This window comes from Danio aesculapii, chromosome 17, assembly GCF_903798145.1.
Source record: "Danio aesculapii chromosome 17, fDanAes4.1, whole genome shotgun sequence".
NCBI lineage: Eukaryota > Metazoa > Chordata > Actinopteri > Cypriniformes > Danionidae > Danio > Danio aesculapii.
The window spans coordinates 5,750,486-5,769,451 of record NC_079451.1 but is presented as its reverse complement, the minus strand read 5'-3'; the positions used below and the strand labels follow the sequence as shown (position 1 = coordinate 5,769,451).

Genomic DNA, 18,966 nt, shown 5'->3' with positions numbered 1-18,966 from the left:
TTACAAACTTCCTTTCTGTAATATTTTTTCTCATAATCTCAAGACACATCTGTATTATTTGTATGTGCAGATTTGAAATTCAATTCTTCGATGTGTCAGATTCTTGTGTTTATTTGAAAATGGTCACATTTGTTTGTGTGATTGTTTAATTGTCCACAGCCCCCAATGAATGCATTTGCTTCAGCACCATTATAAGTAACAAAAGCTTATGGCTTTAAATATTGGCTTTTGTTCATGATTGTACCCTAAGTCACCTTACATTCAAAGGATACATTTTAAAACGGTGCCATAATTGGATTCTAAATTAAGCAAAACAAAGATGAGTGAAAAAGCATCTAAGTCTAACAAACAACAAGCACACTATTTCACTGCTCATCTTTATTTGAGGATTAGCTTAGGCTTTTAGGGATTTTACCTGTGTGAAATTCAATGCCCGAGGGTCTAGGAAATTGTCAACTTGGCTTATAGGTAGCACCGACCGAGTTTTACATAAATGTAAGAAATTAAATTTTCAATGAGCCTGGGTTGGGAATTTAAAGCAAGGAATGCTAACCTCTGTAACCTCCACCTCCTCCACCGGCCGTGCAGGCTCCTCCACCACCTCCAAAACCTCCACGTGTTTTCCATCCCATTGCTTGACAGGGTTCCCCACCTTGACCTCCCAAAATAAGGGGTCTGCCACCTTGAGGAACAGGAGCACTGTCATTCCAACCTCCACCACCCCCTGAAATAAAGAGAGCCACACAAATGCATCATAAAAAATGACACGGAAAGATGTCCCATTTCACTTTCTCTGTGTGGTTAATTAATTTCTCAATAGGTGATGATGTGTGTATATTTCGTCTGCTTCCCCTCCATCAGTCAACAGATCTAAGAATGCAGAGTGGCACAGAGATGTCTCCAGGGAAAATAGCCTCATGTGAACATCACTGTTCTTCTAAAGCAGGTCAGTGCTGTTGCTCAGCATGGATATGTTCAAATAAAAATGTTGCAAATTATTTCAGACGTCAACGCTGTCCCATTTTGCTAACTCTCAGCTGATTTCTTAGCAGCAGCATGTGATTTTCTTTAAAAAAAAGTATATAAATAAATAAAAAAATCCAGTCAGGTCATTGAGATTGAGGAACAAGTTTTACAGGATTTTGAAGAATGTCTTTGGGGATTGCTCTCCTGGTTGACTGGCTGGTTGATTGATCGATTGATTGATTGATTGATTGATTGATTGATTGATTGATTGATTGATCGATTGATTGATTGATTGATTGATTGATTAATTGATTGATTGACAGGTCAAATCATTGATTGATTGAATGATTGATTGATTGTTTGATCAATTGAGTGGTCAACCAGTTGATTGATTGGTTGGTTGGTTGGTTGATTGATTGGTCGATAGATTGATTGGGTGCATCATTGCTACCTGATTACTAATGAGTTTTTAGTTTATTCATATCAAGTCAAATCACCTTTATGTCAATGGTGTTTTTGTTTTTACAATGTAGACTTTGTCAAAGCCTCTACAAAGATCACAGGTCCTGGAGGGCCTCTGCACAGTTTAGTTCCAACCCTAATTAAACACAAAAAATTAAATGAATTAAGTCTTTCAGGCTTGTTTGAAACTTGTAGGTAAGTGTGTTGAAGCAGGCCTGGAATTAAACAGTGCAGGGCTGTGGCTCTCCAGGAACTGAGATTGAAACCCCTGACGTACAGTATCTCAAGATTGTGAAATATGTTCAGCATATCAGCCATGTACAGTAGTAGAAAAGTGGTATACAATGCTGCAATGAACTGTCACATGAGTCACTTCAGTTTAATACAAATGCCACAATGAAGGATGATCAACTGAAGAGCAGCTCCAGCAACTCTGACTAAGCAAGCCAGAGGTGACAGTGGAAAGGAACCAACATTCTACCAATTGACAGCGCCAGAGAAGAAAACTTTGGAGAAAACCAAGACCAGTGGGAGGACCAGTTCTCCTCTATGTCAATGGAAAATTAGCAGAGCTGCAGTCAGTGACCTTGAGAATGATGAGTGCCAGTTGTGGTGAAGGTGCAGGTCCAAGTAGGCCCCAGACAGGAATTACAACTACTGTAGTCGAAAGGGGAGATCTTTGCAGGAATCAGTTTTGCATTGGCAACACAGTTGCTACAGTAGGATATTTTGGAAGGTTGTTCCTGTGTTATGCAGTTGATAAGATTGGTTGCTATGATGTACCTATAACATTTATAGAGTGTTTAGGGTTGTTCCCATTGTGTACTATGGCTGAAGACTCGTATTATTGTGAAAACCAATCTTGCAAAGTTACCTTGGAAGAATGACATTGGAACATCACGAGAACACAGAATGCATTTTGTGAGAAATGAGACACTAAGGCCCTGTTTACACTGCAAGTTAAATGTGACCCAATTCAATTTTTTGGTCATATGTGACACAGATCGGATCTGTTCTATGACCGTGTAAAAAGCGCATGCATTCGGATATTCAGGGATCGGTTTCGGGCCTCCTTCATATGTAGAAATAAATCAGATATAAATCAGATATGTGACAATGTGACTATTATGCAAACAGGCAGATCTGATTTATTGAGGCAGTCCGTTTTGTATGTCATTAAACTTGCGACATTAGGGTACTTCTCCGCGGTTTAATGATGTAGAAGGAAGAGCGTGTGTGGACAACAGAGGAAACATGGACAAGGACAGTGGTCAGTTGCCACAATTTGCTCCCACCAGACCTGAGATCTCTCTCATACCCACAAATTCCTCTGAATGGTGGAGGACAGCTTTTCCCTCCTCCTCCGCCTTCACTTCAAAATCATTTTAAAGTTGGGGGATCTTTGCATATTTTGCAGAGCTAAAATCAAGACAGTTTCTTCCTTTGTGGCTAGTGTGGGGCATATGCTAGAACCTGCTTTTACGCATGTGCGACGTCGTAAATTGTATGGTAACTGTACACACATTAATCAGATGTGGGTCACAATTTAAATAACATGTAAACAAACAGGCAAAAACATCTGATATAGTAATAAATCGGAATTGGTCATCAACACCTGACAGTGTAAACAGGGCCTTAGATCTACTTGATGATTACTTCATGCTGAAAATAATTTAAACATTTATAAAGTGATTTATTGTTTTTTTTATCTTAATTTATAGATAAGATGTGTCCTTCCTGCTTTATTTATCTGAGTTGTGCTCAAATCTGTATTCGATGATTCTAGGACTTCTGTGTTGTGCTCAGATCTAGTAGTGGTCCAGAACACATCACTGCCAGCCCAACCAAGTCTGGTTTTTGTCTTTTAGTTATGTTTTTCCCCTTCAGGGTGTTTTTTGTTTTATTTTTTATTAATAAAAACCATCACTTTCTCGCACTTGAGTTCTCACTTCTTTCCCTAACCCACATTCCTGACACACAGTACCCATGACTGATGTGCTCTTGAGCACTTCACCTAAACACCCTAATGCTCATTGGGCACTGCATCAAAAATGATCACCCAGTTGCCCAGTGTGTAAACAGTATGCTACTTTAAACTTACATGGGTTAAATGCAGAGTAAAATTTCTCACATCACTTTACTGTGCCTTTATTAATGTTTTTAATAAACAACCTATATTGGTCAAACTTAAAGTACCTTTAGTGACCTTTGCGCTGTGCCATCTGTGTATACCCTGGCCTCTGTTCACTGGCACTATATAACTCATGAATTGTGCAAAAGAGAATTCAACATTAATATCCACCATGTTTTTTGCATCCCTGCAAGAAAGCGGAATTATGTGATGGGGTCTAGGACTAAAACAAAAATATTCAACTCAGGCTCATTCTGAAAACGTACTATAATATACATTTTTGGAGAGTACCAAATACGTCCTAGGAGATATGTTTGTTTTTGCAGTTTTTGTATTCGCAAATCCACCAGAGACCGCTGTGCATGCTTTTTGAGATCTCAAATTTCTCTCGCGAATGCCATTCGTGACTGCTGTTCTCATAGAAATCCACTAGTGGCCGCTGTCAACTGACTGACAAATCGACTGATCCACCCTCCTCCTTCACTAAACCCAACCAATAGTGTTTTCGAAAGCACTGATTGACCCGCCCACCCTTTTCCCTAAACCCAACCGACGGTTTTAAAAAGCAATCCAGAAAAAGGAAAGCCCTCGTCTGATTTTTACCACATTTTCAGATTTGTTAATTTTATTTTTTTGCTTCTGTTTATTTTCTTACCCACTTTCTGAAACCATTCTTCACCAGACTCATACCTCGTCAATGTGGCTAACTACTCTCTGCATCTCAAATCCGCCGACGTCCATGGCAATCTAACTAGACAAATTGGTAACAGCGAGAAAGACGTCCACACGAAGGTAAGCACGAAAAGGAACAGCGCCATACCACCCTGAATCGTTAATTTTAAAGACAAAATGTAGCCATATGTACTTCTGGCTACATAATTCACGATCTCCAGAAATGTAGAAAGGGCTACAATTTCAGATCCTATGTTGAACATATTCCAATCAGAAATGTTGATATGTTGAAAAAAATAAAAACTCTAGTCAGTCAAGTTTCTAATTCATTAATGCCCTGATGGAAATGATGAAAACATATGATTAGAATTTGTAGTGAAGGTTTTTGTGCTGGGCTCTCATACCCCTGAAGCAGTAAATAGAGCTCAGTGGGGGATCTGGCCTTTGAAAAGAGCATCACTGATAGAAGCCATACTGAGTGCTCGACAGGAGACCAACAGTCAGAGCACCCACAACACATGCACAAGCAATTGCACATTCAATTGCTCAGATTTAAAAGCAGGGCACATATATCATTTCCACTATTACTGTGATGTTTTATTACAGTCCAATCAGTTGCATGACCTTTTTTGAAGGATTTCAAGAATATCCAATATTCCTGAACTAATTTGAAGGCTCAATCTCTTTCTGGCATTGCTATAGGGATTTTGAAGGAACCACCTCAAAAAAAAATCATAGTCAATCTCAGACTAGATAAAGGGCTACGCAGATGCATAGGCAGAAAGAGAAAATTATTATGTCCATGCTCAGGAAAGAAAAAAATAGCTTGTGGGAGCAGTTTGTTTATTTATTTATTTATTCTTTTTTTCCATCAATCAAATCTGATATCCTGGTAAACAAATGCATAGTTCTAGCTATAGACATAAAGCTAAGCAATAACAATGCAGCTCTATGTGCAATGCTTTCTGATTCAACGCCATTGTGAGCTGTCTGTTGCAAGGAGTAACATTAGACTAGTAGATATCATGCTGGAATTAATCAAGATTGTTCATGGAGGCAATTTGCATTTAATTAAGGATTTGGGGGAGGGGGGTGATCACTAATCACTGATTCCTGTGCAAAGCAGTATCCGCTGATACCGTTTTATCATATAGTGTTTTATCATGCTATTTTTTATAGGAATGATTCAATCAGAGGGTAACATGGTGGCACAGTGTTCAGCACTGTTGCCTTAAAGCAAGAAAGTTGCTGGTTCGAGTCTCAGCTGGGTCAGTTAGCATTTCTGTGTGGAGTTAGCATGTCCCTGTTGGCGTGGGTTTCCTCTGGGTGCTCCAGTTTCCCCCACAATCCATAGATATGCGCTATAGGTGAACTGAATAAACTAAATTGGCCGTAGTGTATGTATGTGAATGAGTGTGTATGGATGTTTCCCAGTACTGGGTTGCCGCCGGAAGGGCATCTGCTGTGTAAAACATATGCTGTATAAGTTAGGTATTTATCCCGCTGTGGCGACCTCAAATGAATGAAGGAAAATGATTCAATGAATGATTCAATCAGCATTTTTGTTAGGTTACCTGCAGTTCCTGATTTTCCATTGCGGCCAGGGATGCTGGGGTCCCTGTCCATCACTTCCTCTGGGGTTTCTGATTGGCTGCTGTATCCACGACCTCCACCTCCAGCAGCAATCAGTAGTGGAATGTGGACTCCATTCACCACCTGCAAGGAACAGGAATTGATTTCAAATTCACATCGTCAATGAACAAATGTGAGAGATCCAGGTAAATGTTAATATCACAATGTTGCTGTGTTTTAATGTGTGTAATTGTGTAATGAATAATGTTTAAGATATATTCTATTTAGTGTCACCTTGAAGACATAGGTGCCTCCCCCTCCACCACCGCCACCTCCCTTGAGCTGGGTTTTATTGATAGAGGGCCCTTGCTGTTCTCTGCAGATCCGGTCCATAGTGGGTACCATCTATGACAGGTAAAGTATAAGATAAAGTAAAATGCAATTCAATAAAATAATAAATAAATAAATAAATAAATAAATAAATAAACAAAAGCAAACAAAAACTCACACAAAATTAATAATAATAATAATAAAAAGTTAGAAAATTACATAATCGAAAATAAGAAAACAAAACAAAACAAACAAAAGAAATTAATAATTTTATTTATTACATGCTGTGACGTATATAGGTAATAAATTGTTTGTGTGTGCGTTTATTTTCAGAGTTTCTCTGGTGTTTCCCACATAATCCAGTTTAGAGTGAAACATGGTTCTGAGGATGGGATAGAGAAGAGTTATTTTTTCTGTTTGTTACCTTTTTTTTCAACCCCATAGAAAAGAAGTAGATTGTATCAATCGGGGGCTCATCCAGGATATGAACCCAGGACCTCTCCCATCCATATAGGGAGAATCATATCCGACTAATAGAATAATAGACCACCAATACACTAATAGTACTCATTTTAATTTTTATATAATAACAAAAAAGATATCCTTTGAAAGATAAGATGAAATGAGATTAACCCTTTGACTCCCGCTCTAACAAATGGTTGACCATGTTTTTACTGTTTTAAATAATAACTGTTAAAGTCGTTTAAAAAATTGCTGTTTTAAATAATGGCTAAGACAAACAGCATTGTTGGTTTACAAAAAAAATAAATAAATAAAATAAAAAAACAAACATCCTGTTGCGCTACTACACTTGATTTTGGTTTCATTGTAAAAAAAAAAAGGGCAACAAGAAAACATGTTAAAAGAGAATCTGAAATATATTTATGGTATATAAAAAAAAATAAAGGTGATTTAGTATTCAAAAATGTTTTATTTAGAATTTTTTATTTTTTTTTACAAAAAAAATGGGTCTTACACTTCTTATTTTTAGATTTTTTATAGTATACGTATTAATTCCAGTACTTTTACCATCAACCGACATATCAACCATTTGGTAGAGGCTGATATTTTAGAAATTATGGGATGTGTTGAAAATAAGTGCAATGAGCAACATTAGGAGTTAGGAAATGCAATCCAAACTTTTTTTTTTTTTTTTGTGGGGTAGATAAAGGGATAAACAAGACCATTTTTACTAAAACAATAATTTAAACAAAGCACACACACACACACAAACAGAAAACATCAAAAATGCACACAAAAAAACGAATGAATAAATGAATCAACAAATCAACGAAACCAAAGATATAATGAATAAAAACAAACAAAACAAATAATGCATCAACATAAATAAATAAATAAATAAATAAATAAATAAATAAATAAATCCACACTTTACTATGTACTAATCATACTCATTTTGTATTTTTATACAACAAAGATGACACGCACTAGAAGAAAGCAAAACAAAAACAAAAAATTAACCCAAACAAAACACAAAATGACAAATACAAAATGAAACAAAAGATCACAACAAATAAAAATAAAACAAACAAACAAATAAATTAATATAAAATAAATAAATAAATGATTCCACACTTTACTTTGTACTAATCATACTCATTTTGCATGTTTTTACAACAATGATGACACAAACTTGAAGAAAGCAAAACAAAAACAAAAAAAGTACACCAAACATAAAAATCTATACTAATACTAAAATAAGACAAATACTAAATAAAACAAAAGATCACAACAACTAAAAATAAAACAAACAAATAAATACATAAATGTATACATGCATAAATAAATAAATAAATAAATAAATAAATAAATAAATAAATAAATAAATAAATAAATAAATAAATAAATAAATAAATAAATAAATAAATAATAGTTTGAAAAGCTTTATTTGCCCCAATTGGTATTGCTCACATTAGGGCAAGCATCCTCTCCTTCCTGTCCCACAAGAATATACAGCAACTCATCCTTCTGTAACAGGAAGTCTCCGGTCATGTACACCCCATGTGACTTGTGAACCGCCAGGACACTGCGTCCACCAGCTGCTCCATATGCAGTGATCCTAAACCAAAGACAAAGAAGTCAGCAAACATTAAACAGATGCTTCCATTGAAAGTAATTATAGTGCACTTATATACTTCTTCTAGAGTGACCCGGGGTTAACTGCCTCTCTCAAGAGCACAATGCCAACGACTCTTAACTTATTTCTACAGGGATTAAACCAGCAATCTTTTAATTTCCACAATATCATTGAACTTTGAATGACGAAAGCTCCATGCCTGTTGTTTAATGCCTACACTATACACACTAACTGAGATAATTGGTAACACTTACAATTGGTAACACTCACAATTGACCTTTTTTTTCTGAATAGCAATAAAAAGACCAGTCTGATATCTATATGAAAATGCTTTAGCGTAAACGGCACGTGAAGCTCTGCAAGTAAATTGGTCAAAGACAACAGACTTTGTATTCATTCATTCATTCATTCATTCATTCATTCATTCATTTTCAACCTCTTTTCTGGGGCCGAGTCACGGTGGCAGCAGTCTCGGCAGAGAACCCCAGACTTCCCTCTCCCCAGACACTTCCTCCAGCTCTTCCGGGGGGATCCCGAGGTGTTCCCAGGCCAACCAAGAGACATAAGCTGCATCTCAAATGGCACACTATACACTATGCACTCATGCACTATGTACTAATGCACTTACACACTCAACAGCATAGTATATGTAGGTAGTGTCATCCCAAATGGAGCACCAATGTTTTTTTACTAAGCAGAAATTCAACGTTTCCTTGATGACGTTTGGCGGTTGCCAAATCAGTAAAAGAAATGACCAAACTATCAAATAATACCTGCCATGAGTATAACTGCATTCACCATTGGGAGGCGCTATAATCACTCTCATAGGAGAATTTCACCATCCAAAATAAATAAAGTTATACAACATGTGCGCCCGATAGCTCCGCCCCTTCCGCTACCTGAGCAAACATGAGGTCGTTGAAGTGTGTGAAGTGTCCATCATTACACACTTCTTATTACCGGTTGAATTAGTGCATCACCTGGGTATTTAAAGTGCACTTATTCTTTTTAGAGTTTTCAGTGTGAACGCACTACTTACACTATTTATACTACAAAATGGCGTAGAATAGTGCATAAGTATGCGATTTGGGACGCAGCTACTGTCCCTCCAGCGTGTACTGGGTCTTCCCCGAGGCCTCCTCCTGGTGGGACATGCCTGGAACACCTCCCTAGGTAGGTGTCCAGGAGGCATCCGAAACAGATGCCCGAGCCACCTCAGTTGACTTCTCTCGATGTGGAGGAGCAGCGGCTCTGCTCCGAGCTCCTTCCGGGTGACAGAGCTCCTCACCATATCTATAAGGGTGCGCCCTGGCACCCTGCAAAGGAAGCTCATTTTGGCCGCTTGTATCCGAGATTTTGTCCTTTCGGTCATGACCCAAAGCTCATGACCATAGGAACATAGATTGACCGGAAAATTTGAGAGCTTTGCCTTTCGGCTCAGCTCCTTCTGTACCATAATGGACCAGTACATTGACCACATTGCTGCTGCCGCTGCACCAATTCGCCTGTCAATCCCACATTCCATCCTTCCCTCACTCGTGAACAAAACCCCAAGATACTTGGGAATACTGGGGTAAGGACTTTCCTCCAACCTGGAAATGGCAAACCACCTTTTTCCGGTGGAGCAGCATGTCTTTACAGTGCTTATCACTGAAGCAATAAAGAATAATTTAAATAGCTTTACTTTACAATGTGTTATAGTAGAGAAAGACCCCCAAAATTAAATTATTAACCAATCATATGTACTTTAATAAGCAAATCAGCACACTTTAATGTATATGCCTTTAAATAATTATTCAAATATAAATATTTACAATGTGCTAAAAAACAGAAACTTCCAGGTTGTGGAAAAAGTGATAAACAAATAAATTTGGCTTGCAAACCTCTTTCATTTGCCAGACGTTCAAATAGCTTTATGCATGCTTTCAGAAATCTAATAAGCCATCTTGTTTGAACTGTTTGAGCAAAATTGTCTTGTTGTTGTTCTCGTCTCCCAAAGATGCTACTTACAATGCTGTTTCAGCATTTGATCTAATAAGATATATCAGCAGATGACACATTACTTCCTTTCGACATTCCCTTTGGGTCAGGATGGTCTATAAAATGTATTCTAAGTAAAAAAGAAAAAGAGAAGAGTTTTCTTTACAGACTTTGCTAAGTGAATGCCATTATCAGTCTGGATACTACCCAGCAATGCAGCTGATGACTGTGGAAATGTGTTTTTTTTTTTTTTTTTCATTCCTCTAGCTCCACACACAACAATTACCTGAATGACCTGACAGGCTTGATAACAGCCAGCAATTGTGTGGAAGAAGAATGCTTTCCTATTTCATGCTCGAAAAACTAACGGCTAAACTCCTGGAGGATATTGTAGCTAGTGGTGGTCAGAACATAATGTGACTGTGTGTGTGTGTACTTGTTAATGCTGTTTACAAGGACACACAGTTGTATAATGATATGGATTTGACCTACTATAGTTTATTATCTTTGGTTATGAGGAAGGGTGGCACGGTGGAACAGCTGAATTGAATGAAGAACAGGTGAATTGAATAAACTAAATTGGCCACAGTGTACTGTATGTGTATGTGTGTGAATGTAAGAATGTATGGGTATTTCCTAGTTTTGGGATGCAGCTGGAAGGGCATGCGCTGTGTAAAACATATGCTGGATAAATTGGTGGTTCATTCTGTTGTGGTGTCTCCTGATGAATAAAGGGACTAAGCCGAAGGAAAAGGAATTAATGTTTACGAGGACATGCCTTGTGTCATTGTAATTCAAAATGCTTAACAATCTTAACTAACAGGGTCTTTTGACATTCACAGTCCCTCTGTGAGGGATAGGTTTATGGGTAAAGGTAGGGTTAGGCCATATAATAAGTGTTTTTTTTTTTACAGTATAATATAGATTACCTTTATGGAGAGTCCTCATAAACCATGTGTGTGTGAACTTGAAGCTTTAATGAGCGTATCATGCATTTGCCACAGTTTTTTAGCAAAGCCCCATATCAGAACACGCACTTGTTACTGCTTGTTCGAACTACTTATGTAAAATGAGTTGAAACAATACAATTCTTTTGTGTTTTTTAGTACAACTTAATTGTTTTATGTTTAATCCCCTGGAATTTGTTTGTTAACTTAAACTATTTGTGTTGGGACAACATGAAGACATTTTGTGGAAACCTAATGTGTTTTTACATTGTGTACTGGTTTTCCCGATCTCTCATTTAATAAACAAAAGTCTGTAAGGTTTTTATTTGTACTCTATACATTTGATACATTTTAAATACGCACTAGATTTGTCAGCACTATCCATTTATTTTCGACACTCTCAAAGCTTCAAATCTTTTCTTGGAACAGTCAATGGAAAGCCTCAGTGCATGAGGTTTTATTTACACATCCCTAGTGGTGTGTGTTTGTGACATATAAGGACACAAATTTGTGTAATCAACATTGCTGATGTCCCATTTCTGAAAGTGAGCATAATGTAGAGTCGAAGAAAGGCAATAGAAAAAAACTGTATAAAAACAATGGAAAGTCCCCACAATTCACAAAAACAAACCAGTGTGTGTGTTCATACATGCGTTTAAATGTTTACCTATACTTGGGAGGGCTCAATTGTCCTCATTTATGTAGTGAATTATCAAAATAACCCCCTAGTGAGGACATTTATGCTAGAACATGTTTTTATTAGCATCTAAATATGTGCACTTGTTTATGTGAGGCTTGGTTTGGGGTAAGGGTTGGCTTTAGGCCATAGACACCATCATTAAAATGAAATCTGGACTTTTCTAGAATCTCCATGTTATCTAGATTGTAAAAGCACTATATAAAAGGGCTATATAAATTAACATGAAATTAATTGAATGGAATTAACCTGATAAAAAAAAAAAAAACATTGACGAGCTCTTAAAGATAGTGAAACAAACCTGTGTGTGTGTGTGAACTGGTTTTTGGTGGTTTACAATGACCGTTCAGCATGAGTATGACATAGCCATTTTGTATTCTTTTGTATTGTAATTCTTTTTTTTGGCCACAGGGTGGAGTGCAGCCTAAAACCACATTTTCAGGCATACAGGAAGAGTGACACAGGTGTGTAATCAAGGGAGCCACAACAATTTTTGACTGTGACGTGGAGGATTGTGAGCGCAAAAAGCAGCATGGATAACCATCCTATGGGGTTCGTGATACAATGGAACTGTGAGTAAAAAATGCAACTGTACAAACTGTATGATTAATAAACCCAGAAAAGCAGGGACAGATCTTTATTGTTTGGACTTCACACATCAGAAACACCACCTCAAGTGACAATACTGGTTTTTGTGTCACTACAACACTATTATGTCTAATGTCCTCATAATCCAAAATGCTTTAATTCTATTTAATGGAGTGTTTTGACATTCAGATGTTGCTACCGGTTTCCTGTGATGGTTGTGTTTCAGGGTAAGGCTATATAATCTATTGCTTTGAATGTTATCACTCGATTAAATGGCTGTTATCAGTGGTTATCAGCTGATAGATATGGGCCAGAAAGATAGATAGATATGGTAGGCTCAGAAGACCATTATCATCCATCTACATGGTTAATCAGCTATACTAATAGAGAAGACTCCAGATCTGTTTTTACATAACTGTGACTGTTGGGTTTAGGGGTTGGAGTAGACATTAATAAAATACAATTAATGGGAAATTTTATAAATAATATAATAATTATTGTTAACTTAATTATATGTTATCAATAGCTGATTAACCATGTGGATGGATGATAACAACCCTCTGATCTCTGCCCCCTCCGGGGCTTTCCTCGTCCCCCTTGAAGTCAAGTTAATTGTATTTTATATATAGCACCAGATCGCAACTTCCTTTAATAAACAAGCTCAATAGCCGTACCGTATGTAATATCTTATTTACACAATGACATGTGATTTCTGTTTCTACATGGTTGCGCAAATTTCTGCTCTCTGAATCGCACATGGTGGAGTTTACACAACCACTCTCTGCTGTATGGGAATGAGAGTGCGTGCCACATCTGACATCACCAGAGATGCTCCCGTATATTATGCAGAGCCTACAGCAGCTACAACACAGGTAAATGATGTGTCATCATCCAACCTGACGTCTCCCAGAAGCTCTGCGAGTCTCCCGCAAATTTATACCGGCCCCGTGATCCCCAAAAATGAGTTTACAGAGTATCATAAAATACTCTGAAATCATGGCAACTAGAGTAAATGAGTAAATGAGTAAACAGATCGCGAGAGGCACAGCAATGTTCTAAGCATTACATTTCTTCGGTTAAATGAATAGAGCAGAAAAGAAATCACGAGTGCAAATCCCTTTCTCTCTCTCTCTCTCATTCAGTGATCTGCTGTCATTTAGTTGGGGACCAGCAAAATATTTGAATGGGCTTGCATGTATTTTGGACTTTTTACATATAAGAAATGAAAGTTCTGTTTTGACAATATTGCAAGTTCACTAAAAGCAGGCATTATTAGATAAAACTTTATTTTTTAACATGAATATTTAATAATATAAATTCTTGTAATACACTCATTGCAATAAACAGTAGTTTATAGGCCTGTTTCATTTTAGTAAAGAAGTATTATTTATAGGTGTGCATTTTAATTCTCATGCATCAAGCATGCGCTCCAAACTTGTTCTTGATTGAGACCTGTTGAATTCTTCTTTCATCATTTGCATTGTAGTTTTTCATAACAATTTTTGCATCTGTGTTATATTATTTTCTATAGCGGTTCATTCCGCTGTGACGACCCCTGATAAATAAGGGACTAAGCCAGAGTAAAATAAATGTATGACTTATTTTCTGTAAAGCTGCTTCTGGCCATAAAACGTTCACACCTAAATGGTTATATAAGACGTGTTTAAGGAATTAAATGCAGCATCCTTGATTTATTCTCTTAGGTAAGGCAAGATCTTCTCTTAAGATTCATACTTTGAGGGAAAATGTGCTCAATGCATTATGAAGCTTGAAGCATTAGAATCGGTACTCAGTATCAGCTGATCACCATGACAAGGAATCGGTACTCAATATCAGTTGCAAAAATCCTGATCGGAACATCCCTAGCTTAGACTCAACTTGGCTGTCAGAGCGGCAATACTCCCCGTGGCTGTACAAGACTGATCTTGGTTAGTCAGTAAATGCACCCTTAGGAAAAAGAAGTATACTTAAATAAAGGTCAAGTATAAAAGTATACTTTATTTGGTAAGTAAATGAGCCCATTAAGACACACTGCAGTGATAAAATCTGCACACTTTGTGGATAAAAATTAAATTTTTAGCTTGTACGGTTGTACAGTTCAAATAATTGTTCAGTTTTTTACTGCTGTCATTAAAAGAAACAAATTAATGCAATGACTTCTTGTGTCGGTGTCAGTCTGAACAGCTGCACCATGCCACACCCAACCCCACCCAATATATATATATATATATATATATATATATATATATATATATATATATATATATATATATATATATATATATATATATATATATATATATCAGCTGATAACCAATGATTATGCCCATTCAATTGAGTGATAATATTTGAACCGGCTAATATAATAAGCCATTTTAACTGTATTAAATGCATTACGCCTAGGGAGAGTCCTTATAGTCCACCAATAACAAGATGTGTGTGTACCTGTATTTCCTTGTCTCTGGAACCTGCCACATTTGGATCCCCTTGAATGGTCCCTTAGTGCCTACTGTGACGTTGACATTAGTGTTACGGTAGGAGTTACTGCACTGGGTTGGTGTTGGGCCATCTTGTCCTGTCGCTCCACAGGTGTGAAATATCCACTTTACAGCTGTAAACACACACACACAAAACCCCAGATACACCAAACATACCATTAGCTTTGTAAAAAATATAAGAATAGCTCTGAGAAGGAATCTAGGATAGTGCATTGGTGTAGTACACACACTCTATACTCTTTCTGAAGGTGAAAATAAAAGATATGCTGTGCTGTGGGTTTGGCTGACTGGGCTGTCAAAAAGCCACAGGCAATTTGTTTTTTTCATCTTGGATGGAAACCTGTTGAATGTCTTGCACAGACCTGAAACTACTCGGTGTAGAGTTCTTTCGTTGCTAAATGTCAAATGCACTTATTCATGAGAGGGATAAGGCTCTGACGGAGTTCACTTCACTGGTACTGACAGGATTCCGATAAGATGTATACTAGACTCACATCATCCAAAACACTGACGCAAATGTGGGGATAATAAATGTTAAAGTGCATTACAGGTGTGTTGCAGCAGATTTCATTTTTCTGACATTTTTTACCGGCTCTATGTCAGGAGCTAGAGCAGAGACTGAAGGCTGATTCAGGTCCTTCATGTGTTGTTTATTTGATTCGCTTATGCATGCAAGTGGATTGGTCAAAGACATCACACTGACTTCGTTGACATGGACATCAGTAATCAAATTATTTGCCTTAATCTGCATAAGACAATAGCTATGTTTCCATCCAACTATTTTTATGGATATGCGGATAAAAAGAAGTTGATGAAAATGCCAAGATGTGCATACATTTAGAAAATGTGCATAAAAAAAAAAAGAGTATGCGCATAACTATGTTGGATAACATTTCTTTTTTTAAAGATGTGCATAAACTGCAATGGAAACACTTTTACCAAACAAATTCCAGTATGCGCATAAAAAAGGTCATGTGATTTTGTTATAAGAGATCATGTGATGACAACAATGTGTGTGAACGGACAAACCAGCATGCTGAGCACGTTGTAAAACATCTGAAATGTTGTTTTGGTTATTTTAAAACACCATAACCGTTTCATTATTAATGTTATTATATATTTATTTACCTCCAGAATCAAGAGCATCTGTGCTCCGCATCTCATGTATTCAAACGCCACCACGCATTCACTGTGTGTCAGGATTACCTTCTGAGGTACAAGTCATTTATTAAATGAAGAAAAGATTCATGCAGCTTCTCCCACCTCAGCAAATTCCGTTTTTACTGATGATATTTGGCGCCAGTTAATCAGGAAGTGACGATTTTGTTCGCTTTGACTCGTTGGATGGAAATGTTGCTTTATTCGCACATCTTTAATGCCATAATCCAGTTTTGTGCATAAAGTTCATTCACATTTTTGGATGGAAACATAGCTAATGGCTACGTGTCCTTCCACCTATTTTAATGCGTATTTTGGCAAATAAAAAAAACGCTTGATGGAAACACCAAGATGCGCATAAATTTTACTGAGAAAGATAATTTTTATTCGATAAGAAAAGATGAGCATAAACTATGATGGAAACACTGATGGATAAATGTAAATTTATTAAATAAAGAAAAGATTCATGCAGCTTCCCCTACCACAGCAAATCCCAAAAAATTCTTTGCATTATAAGAAACAGAAAATGCACTGTACAGTTGGAAGTGTAGCATGCATTCATGTTTTGTTTGCGCAGCGGCGCTACTTTGAATTAGTCCAATTTACTTTACATTAAACGAAAAACTCCATTTCATAAAAAGACAAAGTTAAAATGCTGTTCTTTTATTCTGCATGGATGCTATGAGGATAAACGAGACGAAAAAGAGACCAAGACCTTGAGTATAGTGAGGATGAATTAATGACAGCTTCTGAGAGACATTCTCTTTTTTGCACAGCAGGCTTACCTTGTGTTTTATTAATTTTACTAATGCAAGCTATGTTTTAAAAGATAAATGGAATGTACAAAACTATACATTATTTATATTACTTCAATAAATTATATTATTTGTTTTTAGTAATGGACAATGCACAGATATTGATGTTTCACAATGTTTTACAGTACATCATTTGAATCTAACAAGCTTGTTTACATTGCTCTACTTGCATTAAATCCAAATCCCAAATATCAGAAATGACAGCAGATTGTTAAGATTTAAATAATGTCAATTTTAATGTTATTGATTAATGCACTTGACATTTCATTCATTCATATTCCTTGTGCTTAGTCCCTGGTTTATCAGGGATTACCACAGCGGAATGAACCGCCACTTACTTTACAGATTTTTAATTTCAGGTGGTTTGTGTATGTGTTTTATGTTTGGTAAAATAATCTCTAATTGCACCTTTAGTAATTTTCAACTAATTACACTGTCTTGTCTTAAAAGGTGGATTTAGAGGGTTTTGCATAACAAGCACTGGTGGATTTAGCTGGTTTTGATGCAAAAAACATTGACCTTGTTAAAAAATATTTTAATATTTTGAGAATATAATATTTTTAATATTTAGAGAATTGTGACATTTATAACAGAAAGAAAGTGACATTTATAAAAAAAGTATTTTATTTACTAGCTAATAACCTTATCATTACACATAAAATGACACTTCTGAACCTAATCAGAGGAGCCTGATAGAAAATGCTCATTTACAAGAAAGAGGTCTGATGGATTTAGAGGGTTTTGCATCTGAACTCTGAACATTTTAACTCTGTTTTGTTATACATCTGCTTAATCTATTTAAATGTAATTAATAATGTAATGTTTCAAACGTTTAAGAAACATTGTCTCGACTGCTTACTCTCATACACTTACTCTAAACTGGCATTTTATTTTAGTAGTTAAAGGGGTATTTTACCCCAAAATTAAAATTGTTTTCATTTACTCGACCTTTACTTGTTCCAAACCTGTTTGAGTTTCTTTTATTAGTGTTAAACACAAAATAAGATATTTTGAAGAAAGCTGAAAACCTTCAACCATTGACTTCCATAATATTTGGTTTTCCTACCATTAAAAACCAATGTTAACAGGTTTTCGCCATTCTGAAAAATATCTCCATTGATGTTCAGCAGAAGAAAGAAACTCCATAAAGGGTTGGAACCACCTGAGGGTGAGTAAATTGTGAATAAATTAGAATTTTTTTGCAATTTGTTAGCTTAAATATACCTTGAATTGTACTTTCATTGTGCTCTTTTTATTTCTCACCAGGATACGTCAAGGTCTATCTTTACCTAAGAACAAATCAAATGACCTAATAGCTCTAAATGCATTCTATCCCATTTTGAAGTCCCAGATGAGAGTAGGATCAAGCTGAGAAAATCTCTTATGTATAAAAATACCAGCTACAGGGAACAAATGGTCACCACATGAAGAAATCTTTCTGATTCTGACAACTCTAACCATAGACGTTTGACTTTCGAGTTCGCAGGTTTCTTTTTGTGCAAATGAACCCAAATAAAACGTTAAATCCTTGCCGAGAACCTACAGAGATCTGAAATTAGATCTGAAGGCTTGAGTTGTTGGAGAGGTTTTTGTGCCTGACAAATATCACCGATTATGGTCTTATACAACTTTCTTTTCATTACAGATCTTGACGCTTTGATTGGTGGAAATGGCTGAGTCATCGGAAAGCTGGGCAGCAGCACGCAGTGCATCATGAGGTTAGCAGCCCTTCCCTTTTTTTTTCCTCATCAGTGGAAGCAATCACGCAGACAAAGTCAGAGGAAGTAATCAAGGAGACAAAGGCCGAGGGAGCTGATCTGACAGAAGAACATGCTCCCTCTTTCCCAACGTTGAAGATTTGAGTCAGCGTAAGGCAAATTCCCTGATTCGACCGGGATTTTACTTGCCAAAATAAGGTGTCGTGGTGGAGAAAATCGATTGGGGATGGAGAGGTAAAGGGCAGGAGTAGAAAAGCGAACATCGAATTAGAGAGAGTGAGAGTGGGTGTGGAGGGATGATGGAAAATTGCAGTAGTTGCACAATTTATCAAAA

At 36.7% G+C, this 18,966-nt stretch overlaps 1 protein-coding gene across 1 annotated transcript in view; it reads right to left on the bottom strand.

Annotated features, from left to right (window-relative positions):
• The window catches only part of alk (ALK receptor tyrosine kinase), an 860,900-nt gene that overhangs the window by 46,967 nt on the left and 794,967 nt on the right, over nt 1-18,966 (bottom strand). Inside the window, exons 12-16 of the mRNA XM_056477460.1 lie at nt 14,889-15,054; nt 8,066-8,213; nt 6,098-6,208; nt 5,806-5,947; nt 554-724 (exon numbers count right to left, since the gene is read on the bottom strand). Coding sequence (XP_056333435.1) covers nt 554-724; nt 5,806-5,947; nt 6,098-6,208; nt 8,066-8,213; nt 14,889-15,054 — 738 coding nt within the window. The remainder of the gene's footprint in view (nt 1-553; nt 725-5,805; nt 5,948-6,097; nt 6,209-8,065; nt 8,214-14,888; nt 15,055-18,966) is intronic.